Source organism: Apaloderma vittatum, unplaced genomic scaffold (assembly GCF_000703405.1).
Source record: "Apaloderma vittatum isolate BGI_N311 unplaced genomic scaffold, ASM70340v1 scaffold3844, whole genome shotgun sequence".
Taxonomy (NCBI): Eukaryota; Metazoa; Chordata; class Aves; order Trogoniformes; family Trogonidae; genus Apaloderma; species Apaloderma vittatum.
The window spans coordinates 64715-80306 of record NW_009714213.1 but is presented as its reverse complement, the minus strand read 5'-3'; the positions used below and the strand labels follow the sequence as shown (position 1 = coordinate 80306).

At 36.9% G+C, this 15592-nt stretch overlaps 1 protein-coding gene across 1 annotated transcript in view; it reads right to left on the bottom strand.

The window, feature by feature from the left end:
* Nucleotides 1–15592, bottom strand: part of ERC2 (ELKS/RAB6-interacting/CAST family member 2) — a gene marked incomplete at its 3' end in the record, with an annotated part of 259347 nt that overhangs the window by 205629 nt on the left and 38126 nt on the right. Inside the window, exons 4-5 of the mRNA XM_009868648.1 lie at nucleotides 10654–10809; nucleotides 5343–5510 (exon numbers count right to left, since the gene is read on the bottom strand). Coding sequence (XP_009866950.1) covers nucleotides 5343–5510; nucleotides 10654–10809 — 324 coding nt within the window. The remainder of the gene's footprint in view (nucleotides 1–5342; nucleotides 5511–10653; nucleotides 10810–15592) is intronic.

The window sequence follows — 15592 nt, the reverse complement described above, 5'->3', positions numbered from 1 at the left end:
TTCTCACATCATGCGACAAAGTGCCATTGGACCTGAAATCTTATCCAATTACCATTGTTTGAAGGAAATGAACTATTCTGATTAAAAAAAATCCAGATGTCCTCTTACTTTGGTTGACCTGCTATAACACATGTAGAACAACTATCTGAACAAACAAATTCGCCAGTCATGCCTCTCTATACTAGACAAAATTCCACAGATTAAGAATCATTATGAAGCTGCTTACACTTCATTTCTGACCATTCAAACCAACTATGTAAGAATGAGATCAAACTTCAACTATACTTTTAAAGTAGCAATATTTGCTGAACTAATTTTGCTAAGACATCATGAAAATTCCAGACCTGAAATGATACAAAAAATAATCTACTCTACTGAATAACAAACACCGAATAGTAATCACCAATAAAAAGTGAAACTAACGAACTTCATGGGATACTTGACCTACAAGAAACTCTAACTAATACAAACAGATTACCTCTAAGCCTCAGCCTTATTAGACCTGGCTTGTGAGAACCATGTAGGAAGGTGGAGGAGTATGAAGTAGACTGAGGGAACTGAAGCAGAACCGGTATTGTACCCCAGGAGCCAATACTGCATCTAGTCCTGCTCAAGAGCTTCATTCATATCAGGACAATGCGCAGTGTGGAGCCTCAGCAAGTTTGTTGATGGTACACAACTGGGAAGATGATACACCACGGGTGATGATGCTGTTTGGAGTGACCTCACCAGGCTGGAGAAATGGGCTGCCAGGAACCTCATGCAGTTTAGAGAGTGGAAATGTTAAGTCCTGCAACTGAGGAGGAACAGCTCCCAGCACCTGTATATACTGGGGTCCACCCAGGTGGAAAGTAGCTTTGCAGAAAGGACCTTGCAGTCCTCCTGGACACCATGTTGAACACCAACATTATGCCTTTGTGGCAAAAAGGCAAACACTATCCTGTGCAGTGTTACTAAGCGTGTTGCCAGCAGGTCGAATAAGGTGATCCTTCCCTTCAATTCATTGCTGGTCAGACCACACCATACTAGAGAGAGTCTGGTGAAAGGCCACAAAGCAATTAGGGGATTAAGGTCTTTACTAAAGAATTGGAGCACCTCTCATACAACAGTAGCCTGAGAAAGCTGTGACTGTTTAGTCTAGAAAAGAGAACGGGGCACCTGACCACTGTCTCCAAGTATCTGAAGGGAGACTGTAAAGAAAATGAAGTCAGGCTTTTCAGTGGTGCCCAGTGTCAGGACAAGATGCAATAGGCACAAACTGAAATACAGGAGGTTCCCTCTGAACATGACAGAACATTACTGTGAGGATAACTGAACACTGGCACATGTTGCCCAGAGAAGTTGTGGAGTCTCCATCTTTGGAGATATTAAAAAGCCATCTGGACATGGTCCTGGACAAGTAGTTCTAGGTGGCCCTGCTAGGAGAGGGAGGTTGAACCAGGTGAACTCCAGAGCTCCCTTCCAACCTGAACCACTATGTGATTCTGCACTGTATGCAGCTGCCGTCTCCACACCCTGAAGATAACCTGCAGGGCACTGTTAATAAGCTAAATAATAATAAAAGCCTGTTAAGAAGTAACTGAGATCCTTCTGAGGATTTCTTTTATTACAGGATTTAGTAAGCTGATTTAATTACAATAAGGTGATTACAAAGTAATCCTATTTAGGCAGGAAGTTGGTGCTGCAACTACAAATACCTCACTCAACTAAGGATTAGGAATGGCCTTTGATGGTTACTTTCACCTCCAGAATGAAGCCCTTCAAGGCAGGATACAAGCATGTTTTAGGATAGCATAAAATTCCACAGTGTTAATTAATTATTTATTCTAAAAACAGATAATGCAGACATGCAGGAAGAAGGAAGTGTGGCTTCATGCAATCCAAAATGTTATTATTTTGACTCATCTAGGAATAACCAACAATAGCTTGTACAGTACAAAACTCCTTCCATGATGATTTCATGTTGGAGGGTTGCCCTTCGCCCTACATCTCCCTGCAGCTACTTTCCCATCTGCTGCTGGAAGCCCTTGCTCTTCCTTTAGATAACACCTGAGGCCTGGAGATAGAAAATTCAGTTGCTCCAAGAAAACAAAATTGTTTCCCCATTCCCTGTTGCTGAGAATGAAACCTGCTATGTCAAGAACCATTTCTGGATTGCTACCACAGCAAAGTCTCGGCCTTAGCTTAGCTTAAAACCCAGGTCTCAGAGAGAGCTCAGCTGGCAAAGCAGTATTTTTATTGCTCATCCACCTACACTGACAGGCCACATGACTGATCACCACATAAAAGACATTTGCTTGTTATCAGGTCTTTGGTAAGAAGGATCCTGGGTTTAGTGCATAGAAGGCCTACCTATTCTGTCACAAGTCTGTTGTTGCAGAGTGTATTTTCTGCTTCACTAGAGGAGCTATGGGTTTGTTACTGTTGTCTTATTTAACAAAGCTTAGCATACATACCAGAAACAAAACATTGATGGCCACTGCTGATACCTGGAATTAGCCCACATTTTGTTTCTCGCTCATAACCAAATAACCTTTTTCAGCAAAGATTCATGAGAGACAAACATTCCCTCTACTCCCTCTGAGTACTCCAAACTAAAGATTAAGTGGAAATGTAAAAGGTGCTTTTGAAAGACAGGATGTTTCCGAGCACTGAAGACAGACATTGTTGGGTTATATGAAGTTGTTATTTGCAAAGACATTACTAAAAAGGCTCCACATAAAACTAAGAATAGGTATAAGGAAAATTTTACTCTAAGGCATCATTTTGAATTTTCCTGTCTAGCTGCAACACATTTATTTTGTACATGATATAACAGGAGAACGCAGTCTGAATGAATTTATCATTAATTTATCAACTGAAGGGTACAATTAAGCACACAATGAAACAAACAACAAAATTCTTATTGCCACATACTGGCTCCCTCATCATTCAAAATATACAAAGGTCAAATAAGCAGGGAAAAAAAATAAGAGAAAAAATGATGCATTTACATCCTGAACAAGAAGTGCAAGCAGCTCAAATAGCCTGCATTCGACCCTCTCATAACTAATGCTAGAAACAAGATCAGCTCTAAAAACATATGGCATCAGCTCTCAAACATACATCACCCAGTGAGTAGTCCACAGTCTTAGGAATTTTTACTGAACTATCTCCTTGTCACTTATGTTAAAGATGTGTTTTTTCTGGTATTGTCTAAATATTAATTTAGAAACAGGGCCTTTAGTCTACAGGAGAAGATGTATCAATCTACAAAGTCAGCTGCTGTCCAGCATTTACATTGCTCCGAGCTTCAGCACGTTTCTCCAGAAGGCCCACAGTTTCTCTCTCCAATAAACTGCACACCCATTCTGGAAATCGCAGCATAATAGTCCATGGAGAAACGTATCCCGGCAATCATTTTTAACCAGAAAAACTCCCTAGCATACAGCAGGGTGGTGAGGAATGTGCCAAAATCCCAAGGGTCTTAAAAATACTTAAGGATAAACATCATTAGAACATGTGCATCAGCCCTGAAGAAGCTTATTTTCTAATTTATGAAATTGCTTAAAGACAGAGATGTCACTTGTTTTCATGATTGGAGAAAGCAAGTAACATTCTCACATAGTTACACATCAATTCATGACAAATCCTGCATCTGGTTATATGAGTGTATTCCTTACAGCTAGCTGAAAGCTGCTATAGGACTCTATTCCAGGAGACAAGACTGGATACGTGAGTAATTTTAAGAAGCTCTTGATTCAAATCTATTCAAAAGAGGTGAAAAGTATGTTCAGACCAACCATATATCTCTTGCAAGCATCAATACTATTTAACTCCAGAAACCACTCTTCATTTCTAACCCTCGAATACCTAATCTTCTAGATGGAAAGTTGTGCTGCCTGTGACATGCCTGCAACAACCCTAAGGCTTGAAAAAAGAGTAGTACTGTTCTTCCCTGACAAGGCCTGGCTTGAGAAAGTAATGGATACACAGTGTGTTTTATTTCCACCTACATAACATTAAAAAATATTTTTCAGCAGATTTGAGATGTGCTATGTCTTCACCATAAAGTACTGGAAGGTAATAAAACATTCAGTGCATCTTAAAAGGACAAAAAAGAGATGTAACCCCCAAGCATTTTGAGATCACATAAATTGCCGACATAAAGTTTAACACAGGTTATTTAAAGTCTCTGCCTCATAGTTAAATAGGGCATGTAAGAGTACATGCAGTAACGCTATATTTTCAAAAGTAAATAGAAGAAATTTTGAGGCAAGAGAAGTTAATTCTTATTCTGAATGTGCTGTAAAATCAAAATTGTTCTATTATAATCATTCTGTATTTTTTATATATGCTGGCTGTCCCATTAAACACAAGCTGGAAATTCCAAGATTTCATCTTTATCTCCTAAATGTAGAGGATAAGACATATAACACAAAAGAATAATCAGAACCTTAGAAATATTTATTTCCTGCTTCCACAGGAATGATTAGTTGAACCTGTTTTTTTCTCCTAGAGCTTTATTAGCCAGAAATTTGAAACATTCAGTAAGATTCCTGTATGCCTTAAATAATATACTTCCCTGAATAGTAACTATTTGCACTGTATGACTGAATTTCACAAGTATTTCTGTTGCTTGAAAGGGGCACACACATTAAAAAAAATGAAGAAGTCATAACAGGAATCACTGTTGTAGGCTCCAACTCCAAGTCTATAAGTTTTTTCAAACCCCAGGATATGAACTACCAAACAATTTTTAATGCTAGATTTACACATTCCATCAAATGTGACAACCATCTCAACCGTATATTCCATTACCCATATTTTTATGATCTTTGTTGATACATACATAACTAATGCACTGGCCTGTTTTAAAGACTGAAATTATTCATATTGTTAAATAAATGTTGATTGCACCAAAACTATAATAATGCACCTTTCAAAAGATCCCTTCAAAATCCGTCAGTACCTTCCCTCTTCAGAATAGAAATGTAGACTACAAAAGAAGCATCAGGACAGAGTAACAAAAAGGAAAATTTAGTGAATGAATAAACGAAAAGACAAGGAATGAAATCACAACAATCAAGTCATTAAGGCCCAACTCCACTCACTCAAGCCAATGAGAATAAGGCACAAACATTTTCTTAAAATGCAATCATAGGTGCTTCTAAGAAAACTCTAAAATGTGAGCTGGTGTACTATCAAAAATATATACCAAACATCTTGGCATTTGAAGTGTTTTAAATTATTTCCCTGTTCTTTAACAAATTGCCTTCTACACAAACTTGCACACATATCACCTTGACACATGCTATTAACTAAATATTTCTATTTCATTTTATGATTAGAAGATACAATACCTCTGTCTGAAGTATGGCAGCTCTCTGTTCTTTGGCAGTAAGTGACTCTTTAAGCACTTCAATGTGTTGTTTGCAATCTGAATTCTGATTGCTAAGGGTTTCAAGCTTAGTTTGTAAGGCAAGAAGTTCTGATTCTTTCTTTGAGAGTTCTTGTTTCAGTTGGTCAATCTGTAATGGGGGAAGAAGGGTAGAACATTAAATTAATTTCTAATCATAGTTGCACTTGAAATCTGAAAGGTGTGAGTGACCATGATATGACAATTAAGATATCTATAAATTCCAGAAAAGAATTAAGATTCAGAGTTTTTACACTCACAACCTCAATTGAGTTTCTTGTAATTTCATGTATCCTGCCTTAAGAATTATTGCCACACTGTTGCAGAAGTTAAAAGGAAACTCTTAAAGATTATGTATATGATTTCACCTATAAATTCACCATTGACCTCATGAGTTCAAAGGAATTACCGTGTGAGGCAAGTCTGGCAGGACAGCAAAAATGCACAGGGAAAAAAGCGTTCTTAAAAGTATAAATTAAATCCAATAGCCTATTCCTTCCAACAGCACGATTCTTGTGACTAATCATTGGCCAGACTCATTCAACAGTTTTTAGGAGCTTGCTAAGGAAAAGTAGGCATCTTAGCAAGGAGAGGAAAAGAGAGAGGGGGAATTTTAACCTTATTCTTCTTGCAAATGTGTTGCTGCCACCATCCTCACCACCTTTTTTCTTTCCTGGCACTTCATATAGAATTTGTCAGGTACTGGGGAAGCAAAGCCAAAGCGTATCATTTCAGAGAAGTCTGGGGAAAACATTATAGAAAATTCCACAGAACAAAAGGCGTGTGTGATTATGCAAGTGTATCCTACGGGAAACTGCAGAAACACCGTCACTAAGATGGAGCTTCTGAACTTAACCAAATCTCTTGTTCATCAGTAAAAGTCATGGATTTGTGATTATTATTCCCTTTCCACAATGATAAATGGGAGGAGTAGCCACAGAACACAGAAGTGTGGTGGAATTAGAGTATACGAATCTGAACAAAGCACTGGACAATACATAGAACAATGCTACTTATTCTTCTTAAAGTCCCATGAAATAACACTGATGACCATATGAGTTCATATAATGTCATCTCCTGAAGATTATTTAAAATAAAATGCCTCAAAGCATCTAGATAATCTGAAGAAACCATATTTCCTTTATACTTGGAAGGTTTTCTTAATTACAGTAAGACCTATATATTTTTCTTTAAAATTCAAGTTTCAATTCTGCAACAACCAGATAAGGGCTAGGAGGACTCTTTCCACTCTCTCCCATCAGTTGCATCCTAACAGACACTGTGATGCAAGAAATGGCAAAGGGAAAGACAGAAGGTGATACAAAAACTCCCAGGAAAAAAAGAATATGCATCCACAGGCTGATTCTACTCAACCACCTCCTAAAGATTCATATACTAAAATATTCACAGATTCAAGATTGTATAGCAGTCACTGGAATGTGCTGATCAAAATATTCCTATTTTGTTATACAAGGCAAGTATATCCTTAAAAATTAAACTAAAAAAAAGTTTCTTGCAACTCTATTTCATATGTATATCCTAATATATTTATTCTTCATCTTTATAAATCTCAGTATATTTGTCTAGCTGGTTAACGTACTTGGTTAGCCACCCCAAGCTACTGTATAAAATCAGGAATCTATACTGACACTAAAAGCAATCACCTTCACAGTCTGAAAATATCAAAATAAGAGAAGCAGCATACAAAAAATCAGATATCAATAAAACACAAAGAGTGCAGTTCAGAAAATTCTAGAGAAAACTTTCTTTTGGAAGCAAACCACCTTCCTCTATCCCTTGCCAGAACATGTAAGCCAGTATGGCAACAGAGACAAAAACATATACAAAATGAACAACAGGAAAATCTGTCTACAAGATAAAAAAAGACAAAATAGATCTGCAGCCAATCTGAATTACATCACATGCTTTATACAAAACCTATGTGAACATTACAGACACTTAATCTCTGCTAGAAACTCTTCTCACTTTTTTCCATGACACAACCCACACACCGAGAAATAATCAACAGCAACAAAAGAAGTGCTTCACTTTCATTGCAGGTGTGTTCTTTGTGTTCTAGAAATCTGTTTAGTATAAAGTTCTGGCTACAAAACCGACCAACAGCCAGTTTAAAAATGTGTTAGGGCTGTCTAAAAAATCAGTGAAAATAAAATAAAATGTGTTGAGTAATTATGCTTTTGGCTTATGTTCTATATTAAAATAAACCATAATGGTGAAAATGTACTAAAACTTCAATTTAAAAAACAAAGAATCAAAAATATCATAAGGCATAACAAGAAACCACACAGCTTTTTAGAAGAAATTTTTAGACCTGGGTATATTTGCTTTTTTACAATTCTGCATTACCTATTAGTGTGCAAAAAAAATTAAACAGGGCACGAAATAAATTTATCTCCATCTGATGTGCAAACAATTTCACTTTGCTATATCTTAAAGTGGTGTGAAAGATTCACAGTCATGATTCAATGAGATCTGATCTCAGTGCAAAGAAGACAAAGGCAACATTTCTGTACTTTATAAAAAGATCTGCAAGTCTAAGTATAAATGCTGCTGAATCTAAAGAACTCCAGGTTTGTCCTCCGATCCTGACCTTTCCACTATCTCACATATTTCACTTCTGCCATTTTCCTGTCACCGCTTTTTCAACATAGCCCAATGTGATCTTGCTTCACCTCCTCACTTGAAACCCTAGTTCCTTTGTCTTCATTCTCAATTTATGATTCTGTCACCTCCCATCATTTCAGTTCCTTAGACACATTTCCAGAAAATCATTAACCTATTCCTTATATTACTTTTACACATCAAAATTTTACATGACGTTACAAAGAGTAACTGGGAAACAAAGAAAACAATCAGAGCTTTTCCGCTGATTATTGCCTATTAAAATTAACAGACTAAACCTTTAAGTAAATTCCATTAAATGAAACTATGGCAATTTATGCATCATAAGGATCTGGTCTTATGTGACAAATGACAACGGCTTTTTAAAGTGAAGGATTTAAGTAAGGCAAAACAATAGCAATGCAAATGAAGTAGCTGCATACAGCAGACTCTACAAGTCTCTCTGTAGATTCTCCAGGTTATATTGGTTCAGGACTATTTTTAGGGCATACATCACATTTCCAGGCCTATCCACAAAAAAATGCTACAGTTCTGTTCTTGTATATTTCTTCTACAGCATCACGCAGAACTCGCATGCTTCCTTTACATAGTGTGAAAAGTTTTTACGGACAGATATTAATTCCCAAGTGCCTTGTTACAGCCTAATCAATTTTTAAACTCATCAACTTGATGGCAAGTTGCAGAAATTGTACTAAATTATCATTAGATTTTCATACTCATTTCTGTAGACAGCATGAGAATCCTAATACTCATAGAACTACTTAAATTCCAGAGTGCCAACACACACCTGAAAAAAAATGCATCGATGTTCCTTTAAATATCCGTCTTCTAGGCAAAGGACAAACTCTAGTAAGAGAAGGAATTCTTACAAAGAAAAAATTATTTTTTTAAATGCATATTAGTCTATATGTCTTCACTTGTTTTGATAATCTCTGAATGGTGTAAGTGATAGCAACTTTTGTCCCTTTAAAAACAAAGTAAGGAGAGTCCTCGCCAAGAGGGCAGGAAAAAAAATAAGCAAGTTACCTTTCTCATTTCTACAGCTTCTGTTTAACTCTAGGTCAAAATTCGAGCCTATGTATTTGAAATGAGTGAATATTACTAAGAATCAGTCAAGAAAAAGAACATTTCCCAACATCCTCTGCTGCTCACGTGCAATAATTAATATTCTGTATTGGCCCCCATTTAATACCTTCCCATTTATTTAAACCAAGAAGATTTAAAACAAGCTATACTTCAAGAGTGACTGTTAACTGTGAGAAGAGTTTTGTTCTGCTCTTTGCCATCAGTCAAGACTTCTGTTTAACAGAATTTATCAACCATCTCAGGTTCGACAGATCGGGTATAATAAGATCTGTTTGCTGACAGCTGAATAAATAGTTTTCCACCTTGAAAGGTTCTCAGATGAATAATAAAAATAACATCTTCTGCTGCAATTCTCAATTTTAAGTGGAAGAAAAGGACTGGTGAAAGAAAACAGACAAAGTTTCATCAGAATTTGGCATTTATCAAAAATCAGAAGATTGTGACAAAACAAGGCATGTTTAATAGTCTTCTCATTCATCTGTTTTCTGTGCCACAGAAAATACTGAAGCTTTTCCTCCCAAAACCATCAGAAGATTCACAAAATACTAGGCTTTGTGAATCATTTTTATATCAATAGGTTTGCTGAGGTGTATTAAGAATTGCTTTGAAAGCAAGAACTTTCAAATAGACAAAATAATTTTCCTAATGATAATGCTACTTAGGAACTTTGGCTACTTTTCAGTAGCTCAAGAGCTACTTTTTTCAACAGAATAAATGTTTTTGAATATTATTTTTTTAACAAGAAAACTTGATTAATTCCACATCGGCACTAACACTTCTATTTCTTCCCTAGCACAAACCTTATGCCCCAATGTCCCACAACATCAGCATTTCCTGTAATGTAGTTTAAAAGAGTACTACAGTTCACAAACTGGGAGCCAGTGACAGCTCTTCTGAGATGGAAAAATCTTCAATACCCAATACTACACAGTGATGAATTTCTTACTCCTATATTCACTGTGGAATTCAGACAAAGTTTTATGAGCTTGATACCAGAAAGTGTGTTACATCGCTACATATTTATTATGTGATTGCAGTCAACCAATAATTATGCACATATAATAAGTGAAAATAAAAGGTACTCTGCAGTAGCAAAGTTATCAGATTGCAAGTCTTGAGAACACTAGAAGGTAACAATTTGTTGTCATCTGTGTAACAGCAGTCCTTACTGTAAAACTACAGTCAACATTGGGGAAAAAAACGCACAACTAAAGGTGTACCATAACGATGCAAGTCAATATTATAAACTAATTCAAAAAGCCCACAATAAAACATCATACATCAGAAATGGAAAAGGGAGTAGCCTCTCCAGAAGATGAAAAATAGCCTCGTCCTTACCTATTCCTATGTCAAAACATAAACACATTTATCCAAAATGCTTCACTCCTCCACAGCTCGGAGTATTGCATGGTACAGATTTACCGAAAAAAGACACAAAGAGAGCCACTCATGTTGAAAGGCGTCAAGTCAAAACTTTTGTTTCCATTATTTAAGTAACATTAAGCTATTTTATTAATAGATCTTACCTTATTTTTCATGAACTTTGAGTGACTCTTGTAAACTTCTATTTGTTTGATTTCTTCTTCTCGGTCCTCAGTATTCAGAACTCCATTTGTCTTTAACATCTGTATTTCATCTTCAAGATCTCTTATATTCCGCTCAAGGGAAGCTATTTTTGTATCCTAAGTTATAAAAAAGTTTTGAAAAATCATATGAAAAATAAAGCATAACATAAGTATATCTGTACTTGCATGAACATCTAATAATAAGATAGCAAAAATAGATAGCACAAATACAGATTGCACATTCTGCCATAAACCAGGAGTAATTCTATTGATTTAAGTTTAAAGAAATGCAGAATTTAAACTTCTGTCATCATCAGAAAAAATGTCCAACATTACGTTCTTTTGCGTAGCCTGTAGATAATATATTCTGATCAAAATTCCATCTTCATTTCCCTAGTTAGGGATGAAGGCACAATGGAAGATACCCCATTTTCCACGAGTACGCGATAGCAAACCTTGTTTGCTTTGCTGACCATCTAAGGCCTGGCTATTCTTCCAAATTCTTAACTATATGATACTATGACTGCAGCAAGCAGCAGAACACAGAAATACTGTCATTCTAAACAGCAAGTTAAAAATTAGCATCAAAGAACATTTCTTCTGTGAAAGACCATGCCTCCATTGTAAGTTTTATTGAATCGCACAATCAAAACCACAGCAAATAAGTAACACCACTATACAGCTACAGCCATGTACGTATAGACCATTCCAACAACACTACAAGAATGGCTTTACAATTAACAGCAGGATAAGCACTTCCTTACAGTCATACAAAATGACCAGGAAATCTGAATCCTCATAAATCACAATCAACTCCCTTCCAGACTCAAAAAGTCCAGAACACAAATTTTCACTTGGGGGGGAGCGGGGGGAAATCAATCACAAGATGATGTGAAATCCTGTCTACTGCTAACACTGTGGAAATGGGAAAAATAAATCTAGCCTGCTGCTGAATGCAGATTCATTCATTTGCACCACATTGTAATATACCAGTTTTGACTGGCAGACAGATTTCTGGGTTGTACAACTACGCAAATCCACCATGGTTCCTGTTTGAAGCATTTTTCAGTGTGTTTTAATCCAAACAAGAGCTCCATGATGTAAAAGGATGTAAAACTTTTCAATAAGAGATCTTGAGACAAAGGAATACAGAAGTTGAGGAAAGCTATCTTACACTGGCAGCTTTGTATTGATGTTTTATTGGAACAGAAGCCAGAAATTTCACAAATTTTGAAGACTAAAATACGTTTCAGAATAATTTATCAAAAACATCAATGAAGGCAGGACAGAAGAGAAGCTAGACATCACCTTCATTCACAGACTGTTCAAGGAGCCAGAGGTCCTGTCCCCTCATGTATGAACAATATAGGGCCAGCAGTTCTGTGCATACACCAAAGAGGCTGCTGGCTTGCCCAGGAAGCCCAGAAGTTTTCCAGTCTGGACAATTGCTAGAAAGCAAGGAACCACGTAGGTCAAAGATAATAGTGACAGCCTAGAGCTCCCAAGGGGTACTGACTGCCACAAGGGAGCTTGGGTGAGTTACAGGATGCTTTGCTTTCCCTAAAAGTTTTGACAGAATAGGCACATTCCCGTAAAATCTATCGATTCTGCTGAATCAGTATTTTCCCACAGAAAACTTCAATTGGAAAACTTTCAGCCAGTTCTTGTGGCACAGGGTCTGGCAATCTTTCAGAAACTGAAATAAGAACAGATGCGGTATTTCCTTCAAGCCTCTAAAACTTATGTGCATTAGCAGCATTCTAAAAAACTACGTGGGTCTGCGTTGAATCACAAAGAAGATTGCTTTGCAGCAATATTAAGGAAGCAGCTTAGTACTAAATAGTACTAATAAATGTCTTGCACTTCTACAACAAAGTAGTAATTGTGCAGATTTTTTCAGTCAGGTCCTTTAAATCTATTAAAGGACACATAGATTATATAGTAAGATATGTGATACAGACCGGTGCACTCACCCTAATCTATCCCCTCCTTCTATCAGTAACCAATACTTCTTCCTCTTGTCCTTTATTAGAATAATGTTGCAAATATTCTGTGAGAGAGGTTAGGCCCTATTTCTATGCTGGACCTAGCAGAAATCCATCTGTTTTGGAAAATGAAACAATTAGTATGTGTCCTGATGCTGAAGAAAGCAATATTTCACAATGGAAAGGAAACCAACTCTACAAATTAGTTTCCACGACCATGTTTCATGAATCTTATATATCCAGTCTTATAACATCAGTGCTATAGTATATTTCCTGAACATTTAGAGGAGAAAAAGGGCAAAACATCTGTAAACAATACAGCATTCCAGTCTGTCTTACAATATCTTTTCAAATACCTGATAAATTTCAACTACGACTGTGAAAAATCTTGCTTGTAGGGCATTCAGTAAGCAATCAGAAGCAAATATTTAAAACTTAACATTTAACAAAAATTGCATTTAAAGCATATATGCTATCAATAGACCATACACAACTACTCTTACTATATACTTTCAACTTTGTCAATTTAATGGAGAAAATCAGGTTGATTTTTGAAGACAAGGGAAAGTGAAATTTCATGCAATCTTAAGAGTACGTTGCACTGCAAACACACATACACGCTCTTTTAGAACTGTCCCATACCTGAAATATCAAAGCTGGATCAATACATAAAGATGGCTCTTTCTGCAAGTAAGGTAAACCAAAAATAGTTTCATATACTTTACACCTTACCGTTTTGAAAGATTTTTTTAATTCTTGTTGCTAGAGTCTATATATTTCAGGATGCTCAATACCATACACTTAATGTGAGCTTTACGCTGTATCTTTAGGCAACCCGTTTCTTATTTTTTTCTCAAGTAATATCACTGGTTTAACCTTGAACTATCTGAACAAGATCACATAACGGTTTGGGTTGGAAGCAACCTTTAAAGATCATCTAGTACCAAATCCCCTGCCTTTACAGGGACATCTTCCACTACACCAGGTTGCTCAAAGCCCCGTCCAACCCAGCCTTGAACACTTTCAGGGACAGGGCTTTCACAGCTGCTCTGGCCAACCTTCTTATGTATCCCTCTTGGTTTAAAATTTTTGCCTCTTGTCCTACCACAAGAGACCCTACTAGGATGGTAAGGTCTTTGAGAAGCCTTCTCTCCTTCAGGCTGAACACCACCAATTGGCTCAGCCTTTTCACACAGGATAGGTGTTCCAGCCCTCTGTCCTCTGGACCTGCTCCAACATGTCTGTCTTGTACTGTTTCTTGTACCCCAAAATAGAATGCAGCTCTCCAAATGGGTCCTCACAAGAGATAAGCAAGTTTTGAACTGATTTATGTGCTCAGGAGTATTTATTTTTGAGATGAAAATGAAAAGTGGGTTTCCTTTTACTCTTGTTTATTATATTAATCAGCGTTAACTTCAAGTATCACTGATCTGGCATTTGTCAACACACAACATGCAGAGAAGTATGCATGGGTGCAATTGCAATTTAAGGAAAGGATTTCAATGCACTAGTTTTATTTTATGCCTAAACAGACAAAAATTTAGGCATGTCAAAAAAAAAAAAAAAGCTGTTTGATCACATCTCTCTGTAGTCACAGTCAGAAGCAACCATTGCAAAAAAGTTAGACTGGCCTCCAGTACAACACAAGTCATACAACTACACGAATGCTGTTAAACATACACATCACTGTAGTGTGCATTCGCCACCTCTAGCTTCCACGCACTATATTTTACAACATATTTATTTTCATTATTGGAGAGGATGTTTTAATGAAGATATCTTAGGTAGATATCTGCAGACTGTAATCTCTTTTGCTCTGATTTCTACACAAAATTAAACTCCTAAAGTAATTCACTTTTCAGTAATATTTTAAAACATTCTGGTGGCCCTTCTCTAAAAACCATGAGCTCCATGATGTAACTCTGTTTTGGACAGATGTGCACTCCAAAACTTTTACCTCTTTAGTAAATTCAAGATACAAACAGCATATCTAGCATGCCGCGCTTTCTAGAGAATGGTTCTCAGAAAATCATGGTGGATGGCTGGAGGAACAAAACAAAAGAAATTTCTTGAATGGTCTACAATGTGATTAGGCAAGTTTAAAAACAAAACAACAAAAAACCCCAGGAACTTGAGGGAATAACAGGAGCATGTGGGTCTGTGACTCTGCTTGCCAGAAGAACAAAGGGCTTCTGGAGAAGGTCGTCTGTTGCAGACAAGAGAACAGAGAGTAAAGGATGCAAAGGGAAAGGATAAGCAAAAGACAGGGGACATCCGGGAGCAAATGTGTCTAAGAAGCAAAACAAGAGAGTTCAGAAAGGCCTGTGCAATCTATCTGACAAAATAACAGATATTTGAAAAGGAACAAATTAAGCGATAGAAACAGAAGATATAGGATGTGAATTTCCTGTCTTTTTTGTTTGCTGCACCACCCTCCCTCCCTTTTTTTTTTTCCATAAACATGTATAAGAGAGACACTGGCCAAGGAGACAGCAGTAATGCAGAAAATGCAATTGTTATTTTTCAGAAAGAAATCAAGAGCATGATGGGACAACAAAGGTAGTGCTGAAGAAAAGCTCTTTAGGATAAATTTAAAAAAAATAATCACATATGATACAAGAAATGGATATAACTTTATTAGATGAAAGGGAGGACTGTCTGAGAAAAAGTACAGAAAGCATTCGGCAGTGACAGGAATAGAAGAAAACCACAGCAAAGATCAGAGGGATTTACCAAGGAGGGAACGCTGCCTCGTGGCACAACCTGGGGCAGCTGTGGAGAGGACTCAGACAAAAGCTGAGGTATGGGAGTGGAAGAGGTGGGTGTGGTAAAGAGAAACATATACTGCTTGAAGCCTCTGCATGGGGGAGTATACAGCCTCAGATTGCCCTATTACAGGGTAATCTTCTCCCTCC